Genomic DNA, 23,572 nt, shown 5'->3' with positions numbered 1-23,572 from the left:
ATGCGATACACACGTACAATGGAATATTGTCCAGCCATCAATAATGATTATTATCCAAAAGGAAGGAAATTCGGACACAAGCTACAACATGGATAAACCTTGAGGACATGGCACCGAATGAAGTCCGCCACAAAATGTTGTATGATTCCCCTCACACGCGGGACCTGACGGAGTCAAGTACATAGAGACAGAAAGTAACATGGGGGCGGCCAGGGACTGGGGAAAGAGGACAGGGAGTTGTTTAATGGGAACAGGGCTGTGATTTTGCAAGATGCAAAGTGCTCTGGAGGTCGGTTGTACAACACTGCGAATATACTTGACGCTACAGAATGCTTAGAAATGATTAAGATGGACGTTTTTATGTTGGGTGTATTTTACCACGATTAAAAAATAAAAGCAGGAAGTACCTGGGTGGCTCAGTGGGTTAAAGCCTCTGCATTCGGCTCAGGTCGTGATCCCAGTGTCCTGGGATCCAGCCCCGCATCGGGCTCTCTGCTCAGCAAGGAGCTTGCTTCCCCCTCTCTCTCTGCCTGCCTCTCTGCCTACTTGTGATCTCTGTCTGTCAAATAAATAAATAAAATCTTTAAAAAATAAATAAATAAATAAAAGCAGGAGAAACGTGGAAAGTAGTGAGCATCACCTTAAACTAAGAAGGATTTCTCAACAGCAAGAAAAATCTGCGGACCCTTCCTTCCCCATGTAATATGGATAATCTGTTTAAAAGAAAGGGATGCATCGTTTGTTCAATGAAATCATGTAAAGGCTCCCTGACTTAAGGACAATGGTGATAAATCTATTCACTTGGTGAATTTCCCAGAGAAGGAAGGATGGCTACCAGTGATGTGACAGGGCCCTTGTCCCCTGAGCCATCAGCCTGGCCCAAGGACCTCATCCATTGCTCATTTCCTTCTGTGTGTGCTCTTTAAAAAGAAGCAGCTGAGCAAAGTGGTAGGTTCTTGATGTCAGATATGCCTCCGTTTGAAATCGGCTCTCCCATTCACTGGCTGTATGACTTTGGGCATGTTACTTTACCTCTCTGTTTCCGTTTTCCCTATCTGTATACTGGGGACAGCCACAGTCCACCCCTTAGCACTGCTAGGAAAGATTTAATGAGTCTAAAATTAGGCCAGTGCTTGGCACATGCTGTCAACATGCTGGCCATCCCAGGGATAGGACTCATCTGAGCTCACACTGGGGTGGTTAATATCCTCTGAGTGGCTCTGATAAGAAAACTCCTATATTCTGCTGGGGACCGACAGGACATGCGAGGCAGGATCTACCCCCCACCCACAGCCAGGGAACTCCCGACCTCGAAGTCTTCTCTGACTGTATCACAATTTGTCCGCCTTGGCACTCTGGACATTGGGGCTGGATAATTCTTTGTTGGGGGCTGGGGGGGCTGGGCTGTGCCTTGGAGGGCCTTAAAGGACAGGCATCCCTGGCCTCTATCCACTAGACTCCAGAAGCAGCCTCCCACTGGGACAATCAAAACTGTCCAGACGTGGTCAAAGGTCCTTGGGGACACAAAATTGCCTCCATCTGAGAAGTACTGAGCTAAAGGGCAAGACAGGGGAGGCTGGGAAGTCAGCAAAGCCTCAGGGAGGAGACACTCCAGGGGCTGAGCCTTGAGCTTGGCTAAGATTTCCAGAGGAGTGTGTGTGTGTGGGGGGGTCATCATTCTGTCCTGGCTCTCACCCCACCTCCCCAGCATTTTTGGCTGCCTCCTCTTCTGCCCCCTGATCTCAGGGGCTGTGGACTTCTATCTCCACACTTCCCTTGAGAATAGCAGCTCTTTGCTACAAATCCTTCCAGTTCCCCATGTGCAGAAGCAATCTCTCTCCTGGCTCTCTGACTCTTCATCCAGCTACCTCGGGACACCTTCACCCGGAGCCCTCCAGGCTCTTCAAGTCCAATGTGGCCAGAGTTGCCCTCTCCCCTACCCACCACAGTCCATATACTGGCATCTCTATTGGTACCTGTTTGCTCGCCCTCATCCCTCTCTCCCAGAGACTTGGTGGGTTGACCTCTTAAATGTCATTGAAATCCAGCCCCTCCTCTCCATCCCCACAGCTGGCATTTGCTGCCCCGAACCTGTCTGATAGCACACTATATTTACATATAGGTCACCATCACGCTGCAAAAATGCCAACCCTGGGGGCACCTGGCTGGTTCAGTGGTAGACCTTGTGACTCTTGATCTCAGGGTCCCGGAGTTCAAATCTCACGTTGGTGTAGAACTTGCTTACTTACTTACATTCATACATAACATAAATGCCAACCCGATCGTGTCACATGCACTCCTTCCCTTGCACAAAAACATCCCATGCCCCCTCTGCGCAGCTGTGAGGCCTGGATCGCACTGGATCTCTGGATCTCGGCCTGAGCCACTTGGTCACCTCACTTCTGCCTGTACAGTCACCTACGTGCCCGTGGCCACGCCTCCACTCCAGTTGCTCCACCCACTTCCAGAGTCAACGCCCCTTTCCAGTGAAAATCCTGCTCCTCCTTCAAAGCCTGGCTCCTGCGTCCTCTGGGAAATCTACCGGCGTTCCCCAGCCTCTTGCCAAGGTTCTTATTTACTCTTTTCCTTGAATGAACCATGTTTGTAAGCTGGGAGCTGAACCTGTGGCCCGAACACCCTCCCACCCTAGGCCCCCAGCCCTACCTGAGTCCCAGAGAGCTGGAAGGGCTATAGTAGATTCTCTGGTCAACCTTCTTCATTCTCCAGATGACGGGGACGTCCCTCCCATGGGGGCAGATGATGGCCTTTGTGGCCCTGGCTGGTGGCATTGGAGAGGTTGGCCTCGCCTGCCCCACCCTGATACTCTTTCCTTCCTCCCTGGCCTTCGGGACACCCTCCTCCCCGGGTTTGCCTTTTAACTCGGGTAGTTCCTTCTTGGTCCCCTCTGCTGGTGCTTCCTCTTCACTCCCACCTCCTGTCAGTGTCCCCAGGCGGGTCCTTCTTGCAGTCAGCTGTCCCTCTGATCCTGTCCTTTAAATGCCCACCGTCTGCTGACAGATCCCAGATGCGCATCTGAGACCTCAGACTCTCTCCCTGTAGGGTCCTCCTATTCACCTGCTTTCCCCACATCTCCACTCATCCATCTGGGAGACATCTCCAGCCTAACCAGCCAGACCCCTCCCACCTGCTCACCTTCAGTCTTCCCAGCCTCAGTCCACGACAGCTCCGTCTCCTAGTGTTCAAGCCAAAGTCCTTGGGGTGCCCCTGGGACCTGACCACTTCCCATCCCCTCCACTGCTGTCATCTGGGTCAAATTACCATTATCTCTCACCCGGATTATCACAACCACCTCCTCACCCTGCTTCTGTCTTTGCCCTCTGCGGCCTCTTCACCCAGCAGTCAGAGTTAACCGGGTCTGACTATTGTCTGTGGGTCCCCTCATGTCCTCCTCCACTCAAATCTCTCCCATGACTCCCATCTCATTCAAGTAAGACCCAAAGTCCCACAAACCCCATCTGACCTGTGCCTCCTTTACTTCCCCAGCCCTTACCTTTTTAAAATTCATGTCCTTCTGCTGTCCTTCTTAATTCAGCCACCTTGTATACTCCTGCCACAGGGCCTTTGCACCAGCTGTTCCCTTTGCTTGGAAGAATTTTTCTCCAAGGATAAGAATACCTTCTTCCCTCACCTCCATTGAATCTTTGCGCACATGTCAGCTTCTTAATGAGGCCTTCTCTGACCACCCTGTTCAAAATTGCCAACCACCTCCTCTTAGCAATGTCCTTCACCTTCACCTTCCCCTTATCCTATTCTAATTTTGTCTTTGCAATTATGGCCTTCCAATGCACTGTAATTGACTTCTTTATCTGGTCTATTGCTTATCTATGTTTTCAACTAGAATGTCAGCTCCACAAGCGCAGGAATCTCTTATCTCTTATTCACAGCCATATCCCGGTGCCTACCCCAGTGCCTGGGATTTAAGGTTCTAAAGCCCGGAATAAGTGCATGTCTTGCAAGGTCTCATGAGACCACAGGTGGTGCAGTGGGAGTCCTTGGCTTGGGAGTGTCACCCTGCCACCCACCTTCAGGCTGACCCACCTTGGACAAGTCATTCAGTCATTTTAGACCTCCTCTTTGAAAAATGAGATGTTATGTGTGTACCAAGGGCTTAATAAAGGCTGGCACATGCAAACATAGGAACATTAGAAAAACTTGACCCATGGCATTCTAATGCAATTTACACTTTTCCGTACAGGATTTCATTCCACCCTCCCATCAACACCAGAGGTAGGTAGGACAGATGGCCTTTTACCCTTTTACAGGTGGAGACACCGAAGCCTTTCTTCACAGGTGGAAAAACAGCTGGGAGCCCTCTGCCCCTCCCCGTGTGACTGGACAGATGATGTCTGACCCCCGCCCCTCGCCGGGGGTGGACAGGAGGTTCTGAGGTTCAAGAGGGTCCCGAGTGGGAGGGGGATGGGAGAACCGTGGGAGGACTCGGCGCCAGGGGACTACATTTCCCAGGAGGAGTTGCCCGCCGCGCTGCGGCTCCCGGGTTTTTAAAGGGCTCGCGTGAAAGGCGCGGGTGGGAGGGTGGTTAGTTTCGCAGTCTGCCCGCCGGGAAATAGCTCGGCGCTTGGTGCGGACGGAGAGCGGTCCGCGGGGGTGCGGGACCGGAGTCAAGAAGCCCCCAGGCTCTGCAGTGTCAAACAAGGGAAGTGAGGCCAAGCCAATCTGGAGACAGGCTTTCCTAATCTTGTCCGCTTGATCTCGGACTCTGCTCCCAACTCCCTGCCCCCTCCCTTCTCCTCCCAATTCTCTCCAACTGGGGCGGGGGGGGGGGGGGGATTGGTTGGGATAGTGAATCCCGCCGCGGGACTGGACGTGGGCTGTCTGCCGGTCTGCCGGCGGGAAGCTCCCGCGACTCCGAGGCGACCCCTCCCTCCATTTCTGGCTTCAGTTCCGGGAGAGAATTTACAGGTTTCTGGGATGGGTAGGGATATGGGATGTGAGAGCTACAAAATGAAGGGAAGACCTGGGGGCGCCGGGAGTTGAGCCTCAGTGCGCCCCCATAGCCATCCTTCCGAATCCCGCGGCTTCCACGGTAAAATGGGGACGGGGGCGGGGGTTGCGGAGTGATCACGGTGGCTGCCTCCCCCAGGCTGGAGGCGCAAAGAAACAAGAAACGTGGAGAGCAAGCACTTTGCAAACTGTAAGGCGCCGTGTAAATAAAATTGTTTCATCATCGTGCCAAAGGATTCATCTAGTCCTTATTTTAAGACGCCCAGGGCCGTGGCGTGGGTGTGGGGGGTGGGGGGTGTGTACCCATCTCGGACCCAGGGGTGGCTATTAGAATGGCCTATTTCCCCCTCCAGATTTTAGTGAGAACCCGAACTGTCTTTGTAAATAACTAAAACAAATCCACCAAAATGTTGTGTTTTCAAATCAGGAAACTTCGGGGTAAATGACATCATCCAAATAAGAACCTTGACCTTTTGAACTAACCTGGCCCTTGGTCGCTTCCCTTCCCTGCCTGTGCCACTAAGATAAGCCGGTGAGAAGGCATCTGATAGCGAGTCTCAGGCCTCCCTCTCCCGCCACCCCCCCCCCCATTTGGATTAATCCATCCCTTGGTGTTTGTGGGGGAAACCTATTAATTTCCCTGGCCTCAGAGACTCCCCAAGTCCAGTAAGAACCCTTCCCCCAACCGCAGCTACGACCCCCCATCCCCCACCTAAACCCTCCAACCATCCCCCCTCCCCTCCCCAACAGCCAGTGTCTGCAAACAGCACCCGGAGCATAACAGAGACACGTTCATCATTTTGACCAGCTATAAACCCCCACTCCCAGGGTATTGTTTAAATGAAGAGTGCCCTGCCTCTTTACTTAGGGAATAAAAAAAAAAAAGCGGGCTTGTTGTGGGAGGGGGTCTTAGGGAGGGAGCATCCCAGAATCTCAACCCAGGGTCCCTGCCAAGCGGGCCCTGCACGTGATTAGGATGTGTTTTATAGACAAGGGGTCCCAGGAACTCTGGGGTCCCTTCTGCTGGCCTCTGAACCCCTAAAGTCCCTCGGAGGCCCTCAAGACTCCCTTCAGACGGTGACACCCCTTGTTCACTTGATCTATACCTGCCAAGCAGCACGGAAAAGAGGTATACGTTTTAACAAAGACATCGCATCCTCCCAGCAAAATGGCGGTGGTCCCGGCCACCGCTTCCTGAGAAACTGCACACTTTCCAAGGATTAGTCAGGACCCAAGTAACGCGACCCCCTCCTCCACCTTTCCCCCAGAGCCCCGTTTTTCCAAGTTCCCAAAGCACTCAGGGCCTCTCTTCATCCCAGGGGCCCCCAGGACAAGTCTCTTTTTGGAGACTTTGGGACAGCTCCTCCATTGCAGACCCCTCCCCCACCGACTTCCAGGGACCTTGGGAGGGTGACTTGACCCCCAGGCTGTGCCTCAGGTGTGGGGACAGCAAGGGTCAGCCTCTGAGACCCCCCAAAACGCCCAGGTTGAAAGAGGCAAATGAATGAATTCCGGATTAGGATATATGGGCGATGTGGGGGGTCTCTGAGGAAAAGAGAGGACTCGGGAGACCCCTCCTCATTCCCTCGGGGGTCCCAGGCAGTAGTGGGGGTCTGGCCTCAGGAGAGAACCGCCACGCAGAGGTCAGGGGGCAGGCTGGGGGAGAGCCGGCAGAGGAGGGGGAAGGGACAAAGTTTGAAAGTGCCCTTACAACTCTTCCAGGGAAAGTTTGCTTAGGGGCCCCAAGGACAGAGAAGGGGTAGAGGTGCGGGGGGCCCGGTGGCGGGATGACCCCCGAGAGGTGACGGGACCCCGGGGGAGCGACCCCTCCCCCCAGTCCCGGCTCGGCCCGGCTGGGAGTCGCCCGGCTCTGGGCAGCGTGTGTTAGTTGGGGCCGCTTTCCAGCCGCTCCGCCGGGCTGGGGGGTCCCGCCGCTGGCCGGGAGCGGGCTCTCCGGTAGCCCCAGGGGGGAGCTTTGCTACGGGGGGTTTCCCGCACCCGGGCTCCCCGGCCCCGCAGAGCCAGCCCCCCGCAAAGGGGAAATGTGCAGGCGCACCAGCGGTCCTCGGCGCCGTTTGGGGCGCGTGGCGGGCGCGGGGGGCGGCGGCCGGGCCGGCGGGATGCCCGTCCGGGGAGCCCAGGGAGCCAGGCAGCGGTCCCGGGCGGCGGCGGGGAGCGGGAAGGCCCGGGCCGGGGGGAAAGGTCGGATTTGCTCGGCGGAAGAAACACAGATGGCGGCGGCGCGGCGCCATTCCGGGCCGGGAGCAGGCAGCCAGCAGCCCTGTCCTCACCGCGGTCCGCCCGCCGCCGCTAAATACCCGGATGCGCCGCCCGAGCGCCAGACGCGGAGCTGGGAAAGGGGAGGCAGAGGAGGCGGAGGCAGAGCCCGCGCTTGAGCCCGAGCCCGAGCCGGGCGCCGAGACCGAGCGACAGAGCGGCGGGGCTGGGCCACGCAGAGGCGGCCTGGCGAGTTCTCCCGCGACCCGAGCCAGGTCCCTGAGATCCGGGCCCCGGACTGGCCCGGGAGTCAGGAGGAGAGCCAAAGCAGATCCCGAGTAAGGCTTTCCTCGGCCTCCGACGAGGACTGGCCCTTTTGAAGGCGCGTCCTCCAACAGCTGGACCAGACAGGCCACCATGACCGAGAACTCCACATCCACCCCTGCGGCCAAGCCCAAGCGGGCCAAGGCCTCCAAGAAGTCCACAGACCACCCCAAGTATTCAGACATGATCGTGGCTGCCATCCAGGCGGAGAAGAACCGCGCTGGCTCCTCGCGCCAGTCCATCCAGAAGTACATCAAGAGCCACTATAAGGTGGGTGAGAACGCCGACTCGCAGATCAAGTTGTCCATCAAGCGCCTGGTCACCACTGGGGTCCTCAAGCAGACCAAAGGGGTGGGTGCCTCAGGGTCCTTCCGGCTGGCCAAAAGCGACGAGCCTAAGAGGTCAGTGGCCTTCAAGAAGACGAAGAAGGAAGTCAAGAAGGTGGCCACGCCAAAGAAGGCAGCCAAGCCCAAGAAGGCTGCCTCCAAAGCCCCAAGCAAGAAGCCCAAAGCCACCCCAGTCAAGAAGGCCAAGAAGAAGCCGGCTGCCACACCCAAGAAAACCAAAAAACCCAAGACTGTCAAGGCCAAGCCGGTCAAGGCATCCAAGCCTAAGAAGGCCAAACCAGTGAAGCCCAAAGCCAAGTCCAGTGCCAAGAGGGCCGGCAAGAAGAAGTGACAATGGGGCTTTTCTTGTGGACACTCCTGCCTGTCTCCTATTTTCTGTAAATACTTTTCTCTTTTCTCTCTTGATCTTCATCTGCAGTCCTTTGCCCCTTATTTGGATGCCTCAGAAATTAGGGAATAATCCATTTTTCCTTAACCAATCGTGCAAGGACAGCAACCACAAATCTCATCTCTAATGATGAGAATGTACTTAAATATTTTGTTTCTTTGACTTGTTATTGATCTACTTAATGGGTTTAGGGACTTGGGTGTGTTTGTGTGTTTTGTTTGGTTGGATGGTTTGTTCATTAGAAAGGTAAAGGGGCAGGAGGGAATGGGCAAGGCCGCTCCTCGGACTAGAAGAGGGGGAGCCTGGAAATGGTAAGGTTTGTAGGAGTAGCTTTAAGGTGAGCCAGCCTTCTCTAGGTTGCACACCGCTTGTGAGAGTTCCAGAACTTTGGTGGGGAGAGGGGAGGGGTGGCAGCAGCTGGATGGCAAAGGAGGGAGTGGGGAAAAAAAAAAAAAAAAACCCTCTCTAGGCTGACTTCCACCTTCCAATACTGAGCGGTGGGGGGTCCAAATGCAGTTTCCTTCTCACTGTTCGAGTGCTCCTGTGGCCTCCCTATTGTCCTAGGAAAGGGAAGGGGGGTGTCCGAGTGACAGCTGGTCTGAGAAGCTGTCTTAGCGGCTTCTTTCAGTCAGCTGGAAACTAGCCATTAGGGGGTTTTGTGGCTTCAGAAAGTCTCATGTTAATCGGGAGTGGAAACTTTGGGGGAAGGGTGGGGACTCAGTCAGCCAAGTGCCTCAGTGTGCCCTCTTAAAAGTTGGGTTTTTCCACACAATTGGATTGTATCATAGGAGGACTTCTTTCCTTTTCCCCTGGTTTTTGGTTCCTCCTGTGTAAGGAAGATTGGTGGTGTGGCCTGGTGGCCTGGTGGGGCTCCAGCCTTGCCACCTGCCACTTAAAAACCTCCCGACCTCTTTACTTTTGAGTCTTATAAAAGTAGCTGTAGATGGGGGACGGGGGAGTGGGCGGGGAGTGGACAGTAAGACATACTGCAGTCGATTTTGAATTGCTAAGTAGTTTCACAGAGCTAGGTCTGTGTGTACGTGTGTATATGTATATATACATATCTAGAGCTAGTACTTAACGTTTCACGCCCGGGAGCTGGGAGAAAAAAACTGTACAGTCGTCTTTTATTTTTAATAATATGGGAAAATACGCACTTGTGCTTGGTCCACCCCCCTCCTTTTCTTTTTTTTTTTTTTTTAAACAAGTGTTATTTGTGCCGGGCAGAATTTGCTGTCTTTGTAATTTTAAAACTTTAAAATAAAATTGAAAAATGAAACCTGAGCGGTGCATTTTTTCCCCCTTACTTTTAAGGCTGGAGGCAAATGCAGAGCAATCGGCTAGGGGAGCTGGGGTGAAATCCTGGGGTTGCTTGCACCTGCGAATGGGGGACGGTTCCAACAGATCGACAGGAACCGGGAAACGGGACTGAAGAGTGCAGAGCGTGCCTCAGCCTGCTCCTAGGGTCTTGCCTTTGGGGTACAGGGTGCACCCCCTTTCTTTCCGGGCGCTGGGTGTGTAGGCAGGGGCTGGGAGTACGGCGGGGGGTCTGGTGGGCTGGGCCCTGGGACTCGCCACCCTCCGCCAGGTAGCGTCCCCTTCCCCCACAGGGAGCGCTCCAGTCTCAGTTTACACATCAATCTACTTCCATCCTCTGTGGGTCACGCCAGGCCCCTCCCCCCCAACCCTGGGCCCACCTCCCCCCGCCCCATCCCTGGGCCCGCCTCCCCATCCCTGGGCTCGCCTCCCCGCCCCTTTAACGGCCCTCTCGCTCCGATTGGCCGCCGAGGCCCGGCCCCCGCCCACCCCCCAGGCCACGGGACAGCGAGTCTTCCGCGGCCCGCGGGACTCCTGGCTAGCTGGAGCGCTCGGGCGAAGGTGGGCACCATGTGGGCGGGTCGCGCGCTCCACGCCGCTCTCTCCGCGGCCCCCCGCAGCCGCCGCGCGCAGTCGGCGCTGACACAGCTGCGTGGCGTCCTGGAGGAGGAGCTGGAAGCGATCCGCGGCGCTGGCACCTGGAAGAGTGAGCGGGTCATTACGTCCCGTCAGGGGCCGCGCATCCACGTGGACGGCGTCTCCGGAGGTAACTCCCCCTCCTCCTGGGAGTCTTCGGACCCGGCCGGGTGTTCGCAGACCTTGGTTCCAGGCTGGAATGGAGGGCCGGGTGGCAGGGGGCCGGGGAGGGGGCAGTATCTGCTCTCGTAGCCGCGGGCACCTTTCCCAATCTCTCAGGCTGACTTGACGGCTTCCCAGGGTTCCCTGGAACCTAGTTAAACCTGTTTCCACGAAGGGAGGTGATCTGCTGTGGAGTGCCTTCTTGACTCAGGGTAGGGCTGGAGTGAGACCCGGTCCTGTGAGAACGTGAGAGAAAAAGAGAGACACCCAGCTGGCTCCCACCTGGCTGCTTCAAGGACGCGGGTGGGAAGGAGGCAGTGAGAAGCCCTGCGGTTCTGGAGCTGTCGCCTGGAGCTGGTCTCCACTCCCTGCTGCACGGGGACTCCTGCGGACCTCCAGCGTGGGAAGAACTAAACCCATTGTACAGACAGAGAAGCTGAGGCCCGGAGATGTGGAATGGCTTGCCCAAAAGCCCCTGCCAGCGGCGGGCAGAGCTGGGCTTTGGTCCAGGTTCTCCCTTACATTGGAGCTAGAAGGTCAGCCAGTGGGTCAGAAAAGTCAACTCGCTGCCCAGAGTCACAGCGACAGGGAGGCGGCCGGCTGCTGCAGGAGGCACACCACGAACTGACCCACTGGGCCTTCCTCATGTCTGTCTAGCCAGTGGTCACGGCCTGTCTTGTCCGTGCCAGGCCCCAGATGGTGCTGCTTATAAACAGGCTCCCAAACCCGCTTTCTGCTCAGGAAATAGGCCTGGGATCCCTGGTGCTGTTGTATTTATTTGTAAACCGAGGTGCCCCAAAAAACTCTCTGCCTCCCTCCCCATCCTCCCCGCAACCCCCACCCCTGCCTGGGGGAAGCTTGGAGCAGGTCAAAACATGGGAAACGAGGAGACACAGGTTCTCCTCGTGGTTTTGCCCTTTACAGGCCTCAGTTCCCCCCTCAGGTCAGCTGTGTTCACTTTGGGCTTTATAAGTCAGGAGTTGAGGTCTCAAGGAAACCCCCACACCCACACACTTCAGACAGGTGGTGCTGTACCAGGCAGCAAAGTCAGCTCTTCAGAGTCTGAGGACCACACTGGGCTGGTGAGCCTGCTCACTTACCCACAAGGGAACCAGGGCCCACATGGGGCTTTGCTGGTGGTGTTCAGGGGCAGGAGAAGCCTGTGAGGTAGGGCTACGTTCCTCATTGGGTACAATGTGATTCAGAGCCAGAGTCTAAACTTCTTATCCTTCAAGGCACCACTCTGAGGGGCCTTTCCTGACCCTCCCTCTCCTGTACCTGTCGGATTGGGTCCCTCCCCAGGGCCCCTAGCTCCCCATCCTGGCCTCTGCCCCACAGTGGATCATACTGTGTGGTAGTTGCCTTGTCAAGGGCGAATCCAGGTTCGTTTCCTGTCTGAGTCCCCAGGGCCTGGCACAGACACCTTTCCAGGCCCTTTCTTGCCCTGAGCCGCCGTGTCTGTACCGTCCTCCACTTTAGGAATCCTTAACTTCTGTGCCAACAACTACCTGGGCCTGAGCAGCCACCCTGAGGTCATCCAGGCAGGTCTGCAGGCCCTGGAGGAGTTTGGAGCCGGCCTTAGCTCGACCCGCTTCATCTGTGGGACCCAGGTACACAGTGGCTGTTGGGGGGAGGGGGGGGGGGGTGCCTTGTCCCCAGCGTTGGGCACTGACCCCCAACTGCCTGCTTCCCATAGTCAACAAGGCTGGTTTAGCCAGCTCAGCTCATCCAGGGCCCTGGGCCACCCTTAGCCTAGAGCTATCCACCAGAAAGGCCAGCTCAGGCTTCTGTTGTGTTGCAAAAGAAACTTTCCAGTCTCCCCAAGCATCCCTCTCCCCCACCTGCACGCAGAACTGCTTAGAACAGTGCCTGTCACGTAGTAGTGCTCCGTAAACATTGATTATTTTATTGTGTAAATGTTACAAAATAAATACCTAGATGGGAAACTTACAGTGCTTACTGTGTATCAGGTACTGTATTAAGAACATTACAAATATTAACTCATTAATGCCCCTAACGGTCATAAGTGGTAGGGGATATTCTTGTCTCTTACAGAGATGAGGATGCTGAAGCCAGAGAAATTGGGTGACTTCCTCTAAGGCACGCAGACTGTTATGATAGGAGTTTAACCCAGATGGCTTGGCTCCTGACTGCTGTGAGATTACTACCCATCTTCTCAGAAAGGGGATGGTGAAATGAATGTCGGAAACAGGACTCCTAACCCCCAGCCAGGGCCCTTTCCAACAAAACCCTCACCCTGATCGAACAGCTTTCAAATATAAGAATTTCAGGCCCAAATAAAGCTACATAATCCTTTTCCTTGCCATTACGCAACCAAAAAAGGCACTTACTTTGATGTCAGAAAGACATCTTCCCTTGCCATCATCCCGCATAATTCATCATTAGACCTCCATTATAGACGAAGGTCCCACCAGGTAGGGGTATCTAGCGAGCCCCTGATCCCTCGGGGAGAACCATCTGCCAGGTTCCTGTTGGCTCTGGGGGAACCCACGTGGTGAAGAAAGAAGGGAGAAGCCAAGGCTGCAGGTCCTCTGTGCTGAGTCTGTGACTTTCTAAGCCTCTGTCCCCAGAACTTGTTTCATGTGACCCTACAGGCATTAACACCCGTTTCACTCTGTTTCTGCAGAGCATCCACAAGGATCTAGAAGCAAAGATAGCCCGCTTCCATCAGCGGGAGGATGCCATCCTGTATCCTAGCTGTTTCGATGCCAACGCTGGCCTTTTTGAGGTTTGGGGGGGGTGGGGGTGCACGTGGGAGTGGTGGGGACTGCTAGGCTATGGGGGAAGGCTTGGGAGTGAGCAGTGAGGGGAACCTGGCAGGATGTCAGTGCTGTCCCTAGAGGCTCCAGGGCCCTTTTCTTCTGGAGGCTAAGCTTGGGCCAAGCTTCTTCCTTGCTGCAGGAAGAATCCTGGGACCTGCAAGGGACCAGCTTCCAGGGCACTGGGGAGATAACCTACGTCAGTGAGAAGGTCGGAGTTAGCCGGGGCCGGGTACTCGCCAAACATGTTCTCACCTGCTCTCACAGGAGCTGGGCCCTGGTCCAGCCCAGGCCTGGAGCCCTGAGGACCCAGATAGAGGCAGACAGGGGCTCCGTGCCTCCCTGCCCGGCAGAATGCCCTGGATGGCAGAGAAATTTTGACTCACGTAGACATGGGGAGGGAGAACCCCTAGGTGGTTGGGCAGAAGCTCCACTCCAGCTGCTTTCTCCCAGGCCTTGCTGACCCCACAGGATGCAGTCCTGTCAGACGAGCTGAACCACGCCTCCATCATTGATGGCATCCGTCTATGCAAGGCCCATAAATACCGCTACCACCACCTGGACATGGCCGACTTGGAGGCCAAGCTGCAGGAGGCCCAGGTGAGGCGAGGCCCAAGGGTGGCAGAGGCAAGAACCGGGCTTATCCTCAGCCTCGCCCCTGGTGAAAGAACTAAGGCTTGGAGGGACCACTTTGCATTCCCAAAGAACATGAAAGTTTGAAACAGGATTTGAACCCAGATCCTTCTGCCCCAAGGCTTTCTTCCATTGTACTGAGCTGCCTTGACTTTTAGCCATCACCTTTCATGTGGCAGGCCCCGCTGGGCGTAAAGGTGGGATGAGCTTGGGGATAGAAGTGGTCCCACCCCACCCTCCCTCTCGCAGGGGAGACTGAGCTGTTCTCACTGGCCAGGAAGAGGTGGGCATGGCTCAGGGAGGCACAGATCAGGACTGGGATGTTCCAGCCCCAACACAGTAATGCTTACGTGTCGGCCTCTGTGCCAGATTCTGGGCAAGGTGAGCCCTTGGAGCCCTGAGCAGCGTAGAGAATGGGAGGATTGGCCCAGCTGGGGACACCAGCCATCACCTGTCTGTGGCTTCCCTACAGAAGCATCGGCTGCGCCTGGTGGCCACTGATGGGGCCTTTTCCATGGATGGCGACATCGCCCCCCTGCGGGAGATCTGCCGCCTTGCCTCTCGATATGATGCCCTGGTCTTTGTGGATGAGTGTCATGCTACTGGCTTCCTGGGGGCCACTGGACGGTGGGAGCATGCATCTCCTTGGGTTGGGCTTCTGAGGATGGGTGGGAAAGCAGGAAGCCAGCCCTTCCCCTAACCCATGGTCCCTGGGCGCTCAGGTAGCCAGTGGTGGCAGTGCTAGCTTCCCTTGCAGGGGCACGGATGAGCTGCTGGGGGTCACAGACCAGGTCACCATCATCAACTCCACGCTGGGGAAGGCACTTGGTGGAGCTTCAGGTACCTGCAGGGTCATGCCCCTGGGGTCCCCTTATCCACAGGCAGGGCCCTGGAGAGGTCTCAGGGCAGGTGGGGAGGGGAGGCTGGGACGGTACAGAAGAGCGCAGTGTGGACTGTCCTCCCAGGAGGGGCTCGGGGTAGGTGCTGGCATCTGGCCTCTGACTTCCACCCTCACCTCTGCCCTTGTCCTCAGGGGGCTACACGACAGGGCCTGAGCCCCTGGTGTCCCTGCTCCGGCAGCGCTCCCGGCCCTACCTCTTCTCCAACAGCCTGCCCCCTGCTGTCGTTGGCTGTGCCTCCAAGGCCCTGGACCTGCTTATGGAGAGCAACGCCATCGTCCAGACCATGGCAGCCAAAACCCAGCGGTGTGGTCCCTGGCAGGGGTGGGACAGGCTGGGGGTGGGGGAGCTGGTAGGGGCCTGCCCCCATGTGCCCACCCTCTGCCCATACCATGCCTCCAGCAGAATGCACTGGGACTCAGCCCTTTTAATCAAGGGCTGCCTGCCCGCCCACTTACCTCTTCTCTGTCTCCCTCTTCCTTCCATTTCCGGGTACATTACTCCATCAATGACCCTGTATCTCCCCATCTTATATTATCCTGTCTTTTCACTCTCTGGTTTGGTCCGCTGGTTCCTCTGCCCAGCTCCCCATCTGCATCTGGCTCTGTTGGTCCATCCTGCAGATTTGGGCACAGATCACGGGCCCATCAGGAGTGGGTGTGAACCCTCCACAGTCCCCTGGCTACCTGTGACACCCAGCTTGTGCCCACAGTTTCCGTAGTAAGATGGAAGCTGCCGGCTTCACCATCCTGGGAGCCAATCATCCCATCTGCCCAGTGATGCTGGGTGATGCTCGGCTGGCCTCTTGCATGGCGGATGACATGCTCAAGAGAGGTGAGGCAGCCGGGACAAGGAGACCGGTTATGGGTCTTCAGAGAAAAGAGGAGGGAGCCCCTGCACTATGAATGCTCCCCCATACCCTCCCCCTACGACCCTCTCGAGACGAGCTGAAGATCCCAGGCCATGACTTACTTGCATGTCTGGGACACCTTAGGCAACTCCCTTGCCCTCTGTGACCCTCAGGGGAGTAGGAACCATGTATCATGTCTCCCAAAGCGTGTATGGCTTTGCTGAGCCCCAGGTTGACCCTTTCTACCTTACCAGGCATTTTCGTCATCGGGTTCAGCTATCCAGTGGTCCCCAAGGGCAAGGCCCGGATCCGTGTACAGATCTCAGCAGTGCACAGCGAGGAGGACATCGACCGCTGTGTGGAGGCCTTCGTGGAGGTGGGGCGGCTACATGGAGCCCTACCCTGATGTGGCTGGCCACGAGCAGAGCCAAGATCCCCCTCCCTCCATATTGACAAAAGGGCTCTTCGATCAGCCCGGGCCAGAGGCTCTGAGCCCTGTCAAAGTCCTCGGGCTGGGCTGGGGCAAGGCCCGTTCTTGTGGTTGAGAATGTCAAACAACAATGTGGAAACGGACTGACATGTCAGTGTGCTTCATTCTCTCTGGGCAGGCCCAGCCCTGTCACCAGTTGAAGAATCAGGTGGGAGCTGAAGCTCCTGAATAGGTTTCAGAGCTGACCACCTACCCTAGGTTAAGATGAGACGCAGGCCGTGGGGATAATGTGGGTAGTCCCCCTACTAGGGGGGACAGCTACCAACCCTGCAGGCCCTTTCCCACCCCACCCACCCCATTTGCTCTTCAGCCTCAGGGGAACACCTTGTTTTCTGCCCCCCCCCCCCATCCAAAGGATGGTTTACAGCTGCCCAAATAAGGAGGGGCTGAGCACCCAAACCTGCCCCAAAGGAAAGAACGTGGGTCACTATTAGAAAGGCCCCCGACAGTTTGGAACCATGTATTCTAGCCCATTTTGGTTCCTGGGCAGGCCCCTTCTCCTCTGTGTGCCTCAGTTTACCGCACACCAAGAGTAGATGGTACAGGGTAACTGGGCTCCTTCCATCCCTCTCGGTCCAAGGCCTACAGGCCTGCTGATCAGCCGCCAGGGGGCGCAGCGAGCTCAGGCTCCGGCTGCTGTTGCCCCGCCCGCGCCGGAATCCAGGCCTCGGCGGGCAAGGCTCTCGGTAGAGTTGATTTGCTGCTGCCAGGGCCCCGTCCACACTTGTCCCCAGAAAAGTCTCGCTGCTCCCCTAGTGGACACCCTCCTGTAGTCGCTGTCCCTGGTCCTTGTCTTTTCATCGCCGTCCCCACTCAGCTTTATGGGCACAGGGCAGGGGCCCAGGCGGGGTAGGTTCTGACTCACTCGGCTCCAGCCTCACTGGGGTGTGGCCTTGGGAAGCTGGGACCTCGCTGGACGTAGGGCAGGGAGGATGAAAACGCCCTTCTTCGTCCACAACAGGGAACTAGGACCCCCTCTCCGTGTCCTCGAACCCCCAGCCCTGCCCTTAGCCTGGCTGTCGGGATGAATGGCCTGGGCCAGCTGCTGCGATCCTAACTGGGATTCTAGGAATCTTAGCTTGTGGTCGGAAGGAGCTTGAGGCTGGGGTCCAGGAGCTTCACGTGCTGGGAGATGGCCGCCCAGGGAAAAGGGCTGCTGTGGCCACAGCAGCAGCTGGAATACCCGAGAGAGCCGCAGCCACGCGGTCGTGTACCTGTCGCAGGCGCACCGTTGCAGCAGCAAGTGCCTAGGGCCTGGCACCAGCTTTGCGCCCAGCCAGCAGCTTGATGTGCGTGATCTGCGTAGGCCGGCGGATTACACGGGGTGGCCCCAAGCAGCCACCGGGCAACGCATTCCAGCAGTAGGTGTGGCGTGTCCGGCAGAGACAGAAAGCCGCGCCCAGGTCCACCCGGCAGTGGCTCAGAGCACGCGCCGGCTCGTCCTGCGACTCCCTGACGCCCCCCGGCGGCTGGCATGGGCAGCTGCGTTGCCCCGATAGCGCGCCCCGCGGTCTGTCAGCTCGCGGCTGTGCAGGCTTCCATCCGCGGAGGTACAGAAGGGCTGGTGGGAAGCACCCGCAGGGCGCCGCGGGCACTCTGGGCGCACATGCTGCGGGTTGGACGCGTGCTGGTAGTGGCCCGAAGGCCGTGGGTCGGCCGCACCTCCACTTCCAGAGACCGCTCCCACGGCTCACGGTCCGCGTCCTCTGCGTCCGGCTCTGGGTTCAAGGTTGCGGCCTCCAGGAGCAAGAGAAGGAGGGGGCGCCAGGGACGTGCTGGACTCCGGCCTTGGCCTTGACAATGCGGTTTTTCCTGCCTGCCGCTCGCCAGCCCTCTGTGGTTGCCTCGGTCCTCCTTCCCTCCCTCCTTCCCTCTTTCTCCCTCCCCCACTCCCCCTGCTTATGTTCTCTCTCTCGCTGTGTCCCTGTCTAGTGAATAAATAAAATCTTTAAAAAAAACAAACAAACAAAAAACGAAAAAACCTCTGAGCACACAGGAAAATCCCAGGGCTCTGGGAGATGTTAGTCCTAGAGTTTCTTCCCCAGTTCTTGGGCCTTAAATGCAAGTCCTGGCTCTATCAGTGTCCCAGTGTCCCCTCAAATTATTTTCTCTTCCCTTTCACGGACTTCCTATTAACATTCTCGCCTACCTCCCAGCTTCTAGAAAGACCACAAGCAGTCCCTACCATCCCTTCTCTCCTTAAACTCATTGCAGACTCTTTTGCCCCCAGTACACTTGTCCAGTTTACAAACAACCTCACTGTTATGAAATCCAGGGTACCTCGCCCCCCCTTCCCATCCCTGACTAGTCTCTCTAACCCTCTGGAGGCATTTGGCCATGTGGCTCACTTCTCCAAGAGTTCCAGGCCAGAACCCCACGCCTGATTGAATCACACAGCCATGAACCAAGACAGACTAACCTCTTTGGCTTCTGCCAGCACAAGAGGCTCATAATGGATCAGTCATTAAATCACTCCCCCTCTGTCCATCCTTTTCACGCCAGGCCAAAATAAACCAATTACAAATTAAATGGGCAGATCATGTCCCTGCTCTAAAACTTTCACTAGTTCCCCATTGCCCTCAGGCTAAAGCCAGACTCTTTGGATGGACCCAAACACCCTCCATCTCCAGACACACTGAGCCTCTGGAACAAGCTTAGGAAAGTTGACGGGCCCCAGGATTTTCAGGAACTGGGGGAGGAGTCCAGAAAAGAGACTCCTATTCTGGTTTCCTAGCCTGGAACACCCCATTCAAGATGAGGAACCCCTTCTGAGCTTGGATTAGAGCCCTCCTTGGGGCAGAGAGAGGGAAGATGGGGAGTGAATCATTAGGCTGGAGGTGGGAGTGCCAGGAATGGGCTGGGCCCCGGGCACGGAGGGGTTAACTCCAAAGCGAATCTCGGCGAGCGAGATCAATGGGTTACTTACTGCAGAAAGAGGCAGAAGCAACGCAGGGAGGCAGAAAAGAACCAGGCAGAAGAGCATGCCCCCCGGGGGAAATCAGGGACCGAGGAGGAGGTGGCCGGTGGCTACTCCGGAGGGAGCGCCCAAGTCTGGCTCAGCGGAGGAGGTGCCTTAAAGGAGAAGAGGGAGCAGCGGGAGGCAGACCTGCACCTACAGGGAGGTGCCAAGGGGTAGCCGCTGAGCCAAGAGGCAGCCTCAGTCTGGCCGGTTCACCCAGGACCAAGCAGGGCCCAGTGCCCAGAGCTGAGGTGGGTGTTACCCATCCTGAGCCTCAGGGGGCTTGCTGCATGCTGGGGGTTGGGGGGGCGCAGATACCGCCTTTCTTCCCTCCACCCTGCCTCCCCTCCATGCTCCTAATGTGTCCCACCAACCCAGAGGTCCCAGGCGAGCAGGGGGATCCACAGGTAGTAGCTGATAGGGCCGAGGGATGGAGCAAGGGTGAGAGAGGGCACGGAGGGCATAAATGCGCACGCACGCACACACACACGCGCACAGTTACTCGCGTGGGGGTCGGAGGCCCCACCTGTTACAGGCTGTTAGCTGAGCGCTCCAGCCTGGGAGTCAGGGTACCAGGCGGCAACAGCCCCAGGTCTTCCACTCAAAGTGTGATATTAGCCTCCCATGTCCCCTCTCTGAGCCTCAGTTTCCTCTTGTGCGAAAAGGGGGGGGCAGTGGCCTCTATGGTTTTCCCAGCTGTGCCACTGTGGGGCTTTCACTAAACCGGACTTTACGATGACTCAGGGATATCACCCATGTTTTGCTGACTTTGACCCATGTCCGATTCTCCCCCTGAGCTTCCAGACCCTGCGGAGAAGTAAGGTCCTTCTATCAGCAACTTGACTTAGGCTCGCCCCTCCCCCACCTTCAGGGTCCTCAGCCCATTCTGCTGGGAGGTATCCATCGACTAATCCTTTCTCAGGGGGGTGTTCCCTAGGAAACTGAGAAACCCACCTCAGACACGTAGGCAATTGTGCCGGGCTTGCAGAAGTGGATCTCAGGGAGAACCTATGGCTGTCACCCTTCTCCCACCACCATTCCTCCAGGAGCTCCCCGCGCCCAGGAGACATGGCCATGCCGAGGCCGGGGGGCCTGGATGGAGACCCCAGGGGTCGTGTGACCAGAGCCCGGAGCTCCTGTCTGAGGACTCCAGCTTCTTTCCCTCAGGTGCCCATCGGATGGGAAGATGGCTGATGCGCAGAACATTTCGCTAGACAACCCAGGGAGCGTGGGGGCCGTGGTGGTACCCGTGGTGTTCGCCCTCATCTTCCTGCTGGGCACCGTGGGCAATGGGCTGGTGCTGGCCGTGCTGTTGCAGCCCAGCCCCAGTGCCTGGCAGGAGCCGGGGAGCACTACAGACCTGTTTATCCTCAACCTAGCGGTGGCCGACCTCTGCTTCATCCTGTGCTGCGTGCCCTTCCAGGCCGCCATCTACACGCTGGACGCCTGGCTCTTCGGGGCCCTCGTCTGCAAGGCTGTGCACCTGCTCATCTACCTTACCATGTATGCCAGCAGCTTCACGCTGGCCGCCGTCTCCGTGGACAGGTGCGCTGGGCCTGGGACCTGGCTGGGTCTGGGCTGGGGAGGGAAGACCTAAACAGATTCCTTAGGAAGGAGAGCTTGGGGGACCAAAAAGGGAGAGGATGGCAGGGAGAGAAGGAACAGCTCTCCGGCCCCTGCCAGTCTCTGCGCACCTGTAGAGCCTGCTCCAGCGGACCATCCTGCCCCCGACCTCCCAACTCCACCGTGAGCTTCCAGAAGACATCTCTGTGTCTTACATGCCGGCACAGAGGCTGGAACGTAGTAAGTGCTCCGTAAGTGTGACATGAATGGCAAAAAGAACACATGAATGAATCCATCGGTTACTTTATTACCGCCCACACCCAGCCTAGGCTGTGGTCATACCTGTTTTCGCCGTTCCAAACTTGGGGTCCAATCCAGGCTTGGTGACCTTGGGCAAGTCTCTTCCCTCTGAGCCTTGATCCCGGCCTTGCTAGGGGGTGCCAGGCGCTGCTCCAAGCGCTGGGCGTGTTACTGCCCTCTACCCTAGCCGCCACGGGGCAAGGCAGGTCGCGGGTCCGCAGATAGCGTCCCCGCGGGGAGTGGGGGGCGCGGGGCCCTGCCGCCCGCCGCGCTGACCCGGCGCCCGCCCGCAGGTACCTGGCCGTGCGGCACCCACTGCGCTCGCGGGCCCTGCGCACGCCGCGCCACGCCCGCGCCGCCGTGGGCCTCGTGTGGCTGCTGGCGGCGCTCTTCTCCGCGCCCTACCTCAGCTACTACGGCACCGTGCGCTACGGCGCGCTCGAGCTCTGCGTGCCCGCCTGGGAGGACGCGCGCCGGCGCGCCCTCGACGTGGCCACCTTCGCCGCCGGCTACCTGCTGCCCGTGGCCGTGGTGAGCCTGGCCTACGCGCGCACGCTGCGCTTCCTGTGGGCGGCCGTGGGCCCCGCGGGTGCCGCGATGGCCGAGGCCCGGCGCAGAGCCACGGGCCGCGCGGGGCGCGCCATGCTGGCGGTGGCCGCGCTCTACGCCCTCTGCTGGGGCCCGCACCACGCTCTCATCCTCTGCTTCTGGTTCGGCCGCTTCGCCTTCAGCCCCGCCACCTACGCCTGCCGCCTGGCCTCGCACTGCCTCGCCTACGCCAACTCCTGCCTCAACCCGCTGGTCTACGCGCTCGCCTCGCGCCACTTCCGCGCGCGCCTCCGCCGCCTGTGGCCCTGTGGCCGCCGCCACCGCCACCGCCACCGCCGCGCCCGGGCTCCCCCGGGTGCCCGTCGCCGCGTCCGCCCCGCCGCCTGCCCCGGGGACGCCCGGCCTCGCGGGAAGCTGCCGGCGGGCGGCGGCCGGGCGGGCGATCCAGGGGAAGGGCCTGCCCGCGCCTTAGAGGCTGGACGACAAGCCCCGTCTGCCCCAGGACCGGAATGAACCTCATCCGCCTCCCCTCTGCGCGGGGGACAGTCTGTCTGCCATTCCCCTTCCCCCAGGGTATGGCGCCAGGCAGGAGTCCTCCGAGGCGAGGAGGTGCACTGTCTGAGCTGGGGCTCCAGCCCGGTGGACGCCCCTAGGCCGTGAAAGTGGGTCCCCCCATCCCGGCTAAGCGCAGGCTCCCCGTGCCCGACAGCCCCCAGATTCCGGCCATAGCCAGTCTGGCTCCAACTCAGTCAGCGGTTTCCAGGCCCTGCTTCCTCCACCGCCCTTCCTCAAGCCCCTTTCCCCATCCAAGCCTTTCCCTGGGTAATGTAACGCTAGCCAGCCGCTAATACAGCAAATAGTTGTGAAGGATTCACTGTATATCTTATGCGGTGCTACATTCTTCAGTCTAATTAGCAAAGCAGCTTTGCAATTTAGGATTAGTTCCATTCCTGCAGTTGGAGAAATCAAGAATCAGAATGAGTTCGGGATTTGGGGCACCCGGCTGGTCCAGTCAATGGAGCGTGTGACTTTTGACCCTCAGGGTTGTAGGTTCTGAGCCTGTTGGGTGTAGAGATTATTTAAAAATAAAATCTTTAAAAACAAACAAAAAAGTTCAGTGATTTGCCCAAGGTCACATAGCTAGTGTCTGGCAGAAGTTGGCTGAAACCCACTGCTATTTAACTTTGTCTGCTCACTGGAACGGGCTTTACCTCTGGGGCCTCTGTTCTCAGTTTCTGTGTTTTCCAAGGATTTCCTTGGTCCTTCCTGATTCTGTATCGGCCCTCTTCCCTAAACCAGCAGCTCCCCACACTTTGACTGGATGCTCTGGAAACCTCAGAGAGCTCCCAGTCCCCTCCCTTAGGATAGTTCTGTTTAGCCACTCAGGCCAGCTGATGGCCTTATGAGTCCTGATGGCCTTCCCCAGCCTTCCCCAGCCACCCGGTCCCATGTCCACTGTCTGACCCAAACCCCTTGCATTATTCCCTCAGCCACTCGCTACTCCTGGCTCAGTGAGACACAGACCCACACTTGGGTCCCAGCCAGCAGCCCCGGCATCCCCGTGGCCCCCTCCTTCCTGTCCATGCACACAGCGGGGTAGTCCGTGGCTGTGGCAACCTGCTAATGAACCAATAAATCAGTCTCAGTGGTTGGAGAGCTACCCACTTCCCTCCCTCCCTCCCCCCACCCCACGCCAATAATATTTATTAGCTCAGGCTGAGGCCTGAGACCTTTCAGCCTCCTTGTCTCCCTGGCACACCTCCCAGCTGCTGGGCACCCTGGGAAGGCCCCTCCCGGACACCAGGCAGCTGCTGAGTCCACCTCACTGCCTGCCACCTGCCGCAGACCCCGGGGTCAGAGTGTCAGTCACCCTTCACAGGGGGAGGCTGAGACGGGCTGGGGAAGTGACTGCTTTGAGAGCCCAGCGCAGGGGCCTGACCCCAGGTCCAGTGTTCTCTCTGCTGCATCTCTGCCAAGGTTCCCGCGGCTGGCTCTAGCCACAACGGTGGGAGTGTTTCCCGGATGGCAGGCCGCCCACGCGGCCTCTGCCTCCGCATGGCGGTCGCTCACTCCTGCACTGGCTCCCCTGTGCCTCGCAGACAGGAGATACTACCCCCATTTTCACAAGTGGAAACTGAGGCTCCAGGACATGAGGTAGGCTGACCAGAGCTGGGA

The 23,572-nt window shown here is 57.8% G+C and overlaps 3 protein-coding genes across 3 annotated transcripts; all 3 read left to right on the top strand.

Moving 5' to 3' along the window:
- The first annotated feature begins 7,306 nt into the window (after nt 1-7,306).
- Nucleotides 7,307-9,538, top strand: LOC116592796 (histone H1.0). The gene has a single exon (XM_032346329.1). The coding sequence runs from the start codon at nt 7,618-7,620 to the stop codon at nt 8,200-8,202; it is 585 nt and encodes a 194-aa protein (XP_032202220.1). The 5' UTR covers nt 7,307-7,617; the 3' UTR covers nt 8,203-9,538.
- A 522-nt stretch (nt 9,539-10,060) lies between these two features.
- Nucleotides 10,061-16,115, top strand: GCAT (glycine C-acetyltransferase). The gene is made up of 9 exons (XM_032346326.1): nt 10,061-10,342; nt 11,854-11,984; nt 13,022-13,123; nt 13,608-13,754; nt 14,260-14,414; nt 14,545-14,627; nt 14,821-14,992; nt 15,399-15,520; nt 15,791-16,115. Exons 1-9 carry the CDS (start codon nt 10,147-10,149, stop codon nt 15,940-15,942), a joined length of 1,260 nt encoding a protein of 419 aa, XP_032202217.1. The 5' UTR covers nt 10,061-10,146; the 3' UTR covers nt 15,943-16,115.
- Nucleotides 16,116-19,185: 3,070 nt separating this feature from the next.
- GALR3 (galanin receptor 3) lies at nt 19,186-22,279 on the top strand. The gene is made up of 3 exons (XM_032345585.1): nt 19,186-19,236; nt 20,153-20,530; nt 21,142-22,279. The coding sequence occupies exons 2-3, from the start codon at nt 20,172-20,174 to the stop codon at nt 21,908-21,910; spliced, it is 1,128 nt and encodes a 375-aa protein (XP_032201476.1). The 5' UTR covers nt 19,186-19,236; nt 20,153-20,171; the 3' UTR covers nt 21,911-22,279.
- Nucleotides 22,280-23,572: the final 1,293 nt, after the last annotated feature.

This window comes from Mustela erminea, chromosome 6 (assembly GCF_009829155.1).
Source record: "Mustela erminea isolate mMusErm1 chromosome 6, mMusErm1.Pri, whole genome shotgun sequence".
Classification (NCBI taxonomy): domain Eukaryota; kingdom Metazoa; phylum Chordata; class Mammalia; order Carnivora; family Mustelidae; genus Mustela; species Mustela erminea.
The sequence above is the reverse complement of the archived record's forward strand: the minus strand, read 5'-3'. Positions and strand labels throughout refer to the sequence as shown.

Excerpts from the sequence above, each read along its gene's own strand:
- LOC116592796 (XM_032346329.1), top strand. The coding sequence starts at position 7,618 with ATGACCGAGAACTCCACATCCACCCCTGCGGCCAAGCCCAAGCGGGCC.
- GCAT (XM_032346326.1), top strand. The coding sequence starts at position 10,147 with ATGTGGGCGGGTCGCGCGCTCCACGCCGCTCTCTCCGCGGCCCCCCGC. Across the intron at positions 13,124-13,607 it reads CCAACGCTGGCCTTTTTGAG|GCCTTGCTGACCCCACAGGA; the intron begins GTTTGGGGGGGG and ends GCTTTCTCCCAG. Across the intron at positions 14,993-15,398 it reads ATGGCAGCCAAAACCCAGCG|TTTCCGTAGTAAGATGGAAG; the intron begins GTGTGGTCCCTG and ends TTGTGCCCACAG.
- GALR3 (XM_032345585.1), top strand. The coding sequence starts at position 20,172 with ATGGCTGATGCGCAGAACATTTCGCTAGACAACCCAGGGAGCGTGGGG. Across the intron at positions 20,531-21,141 it reads GCCGCCGTCTCCGTGGACAG|GTACCTGGCCGTGCGGCACC; the intron begins GTGCGCTGGGCC and ends GCCCGCCCGCAG.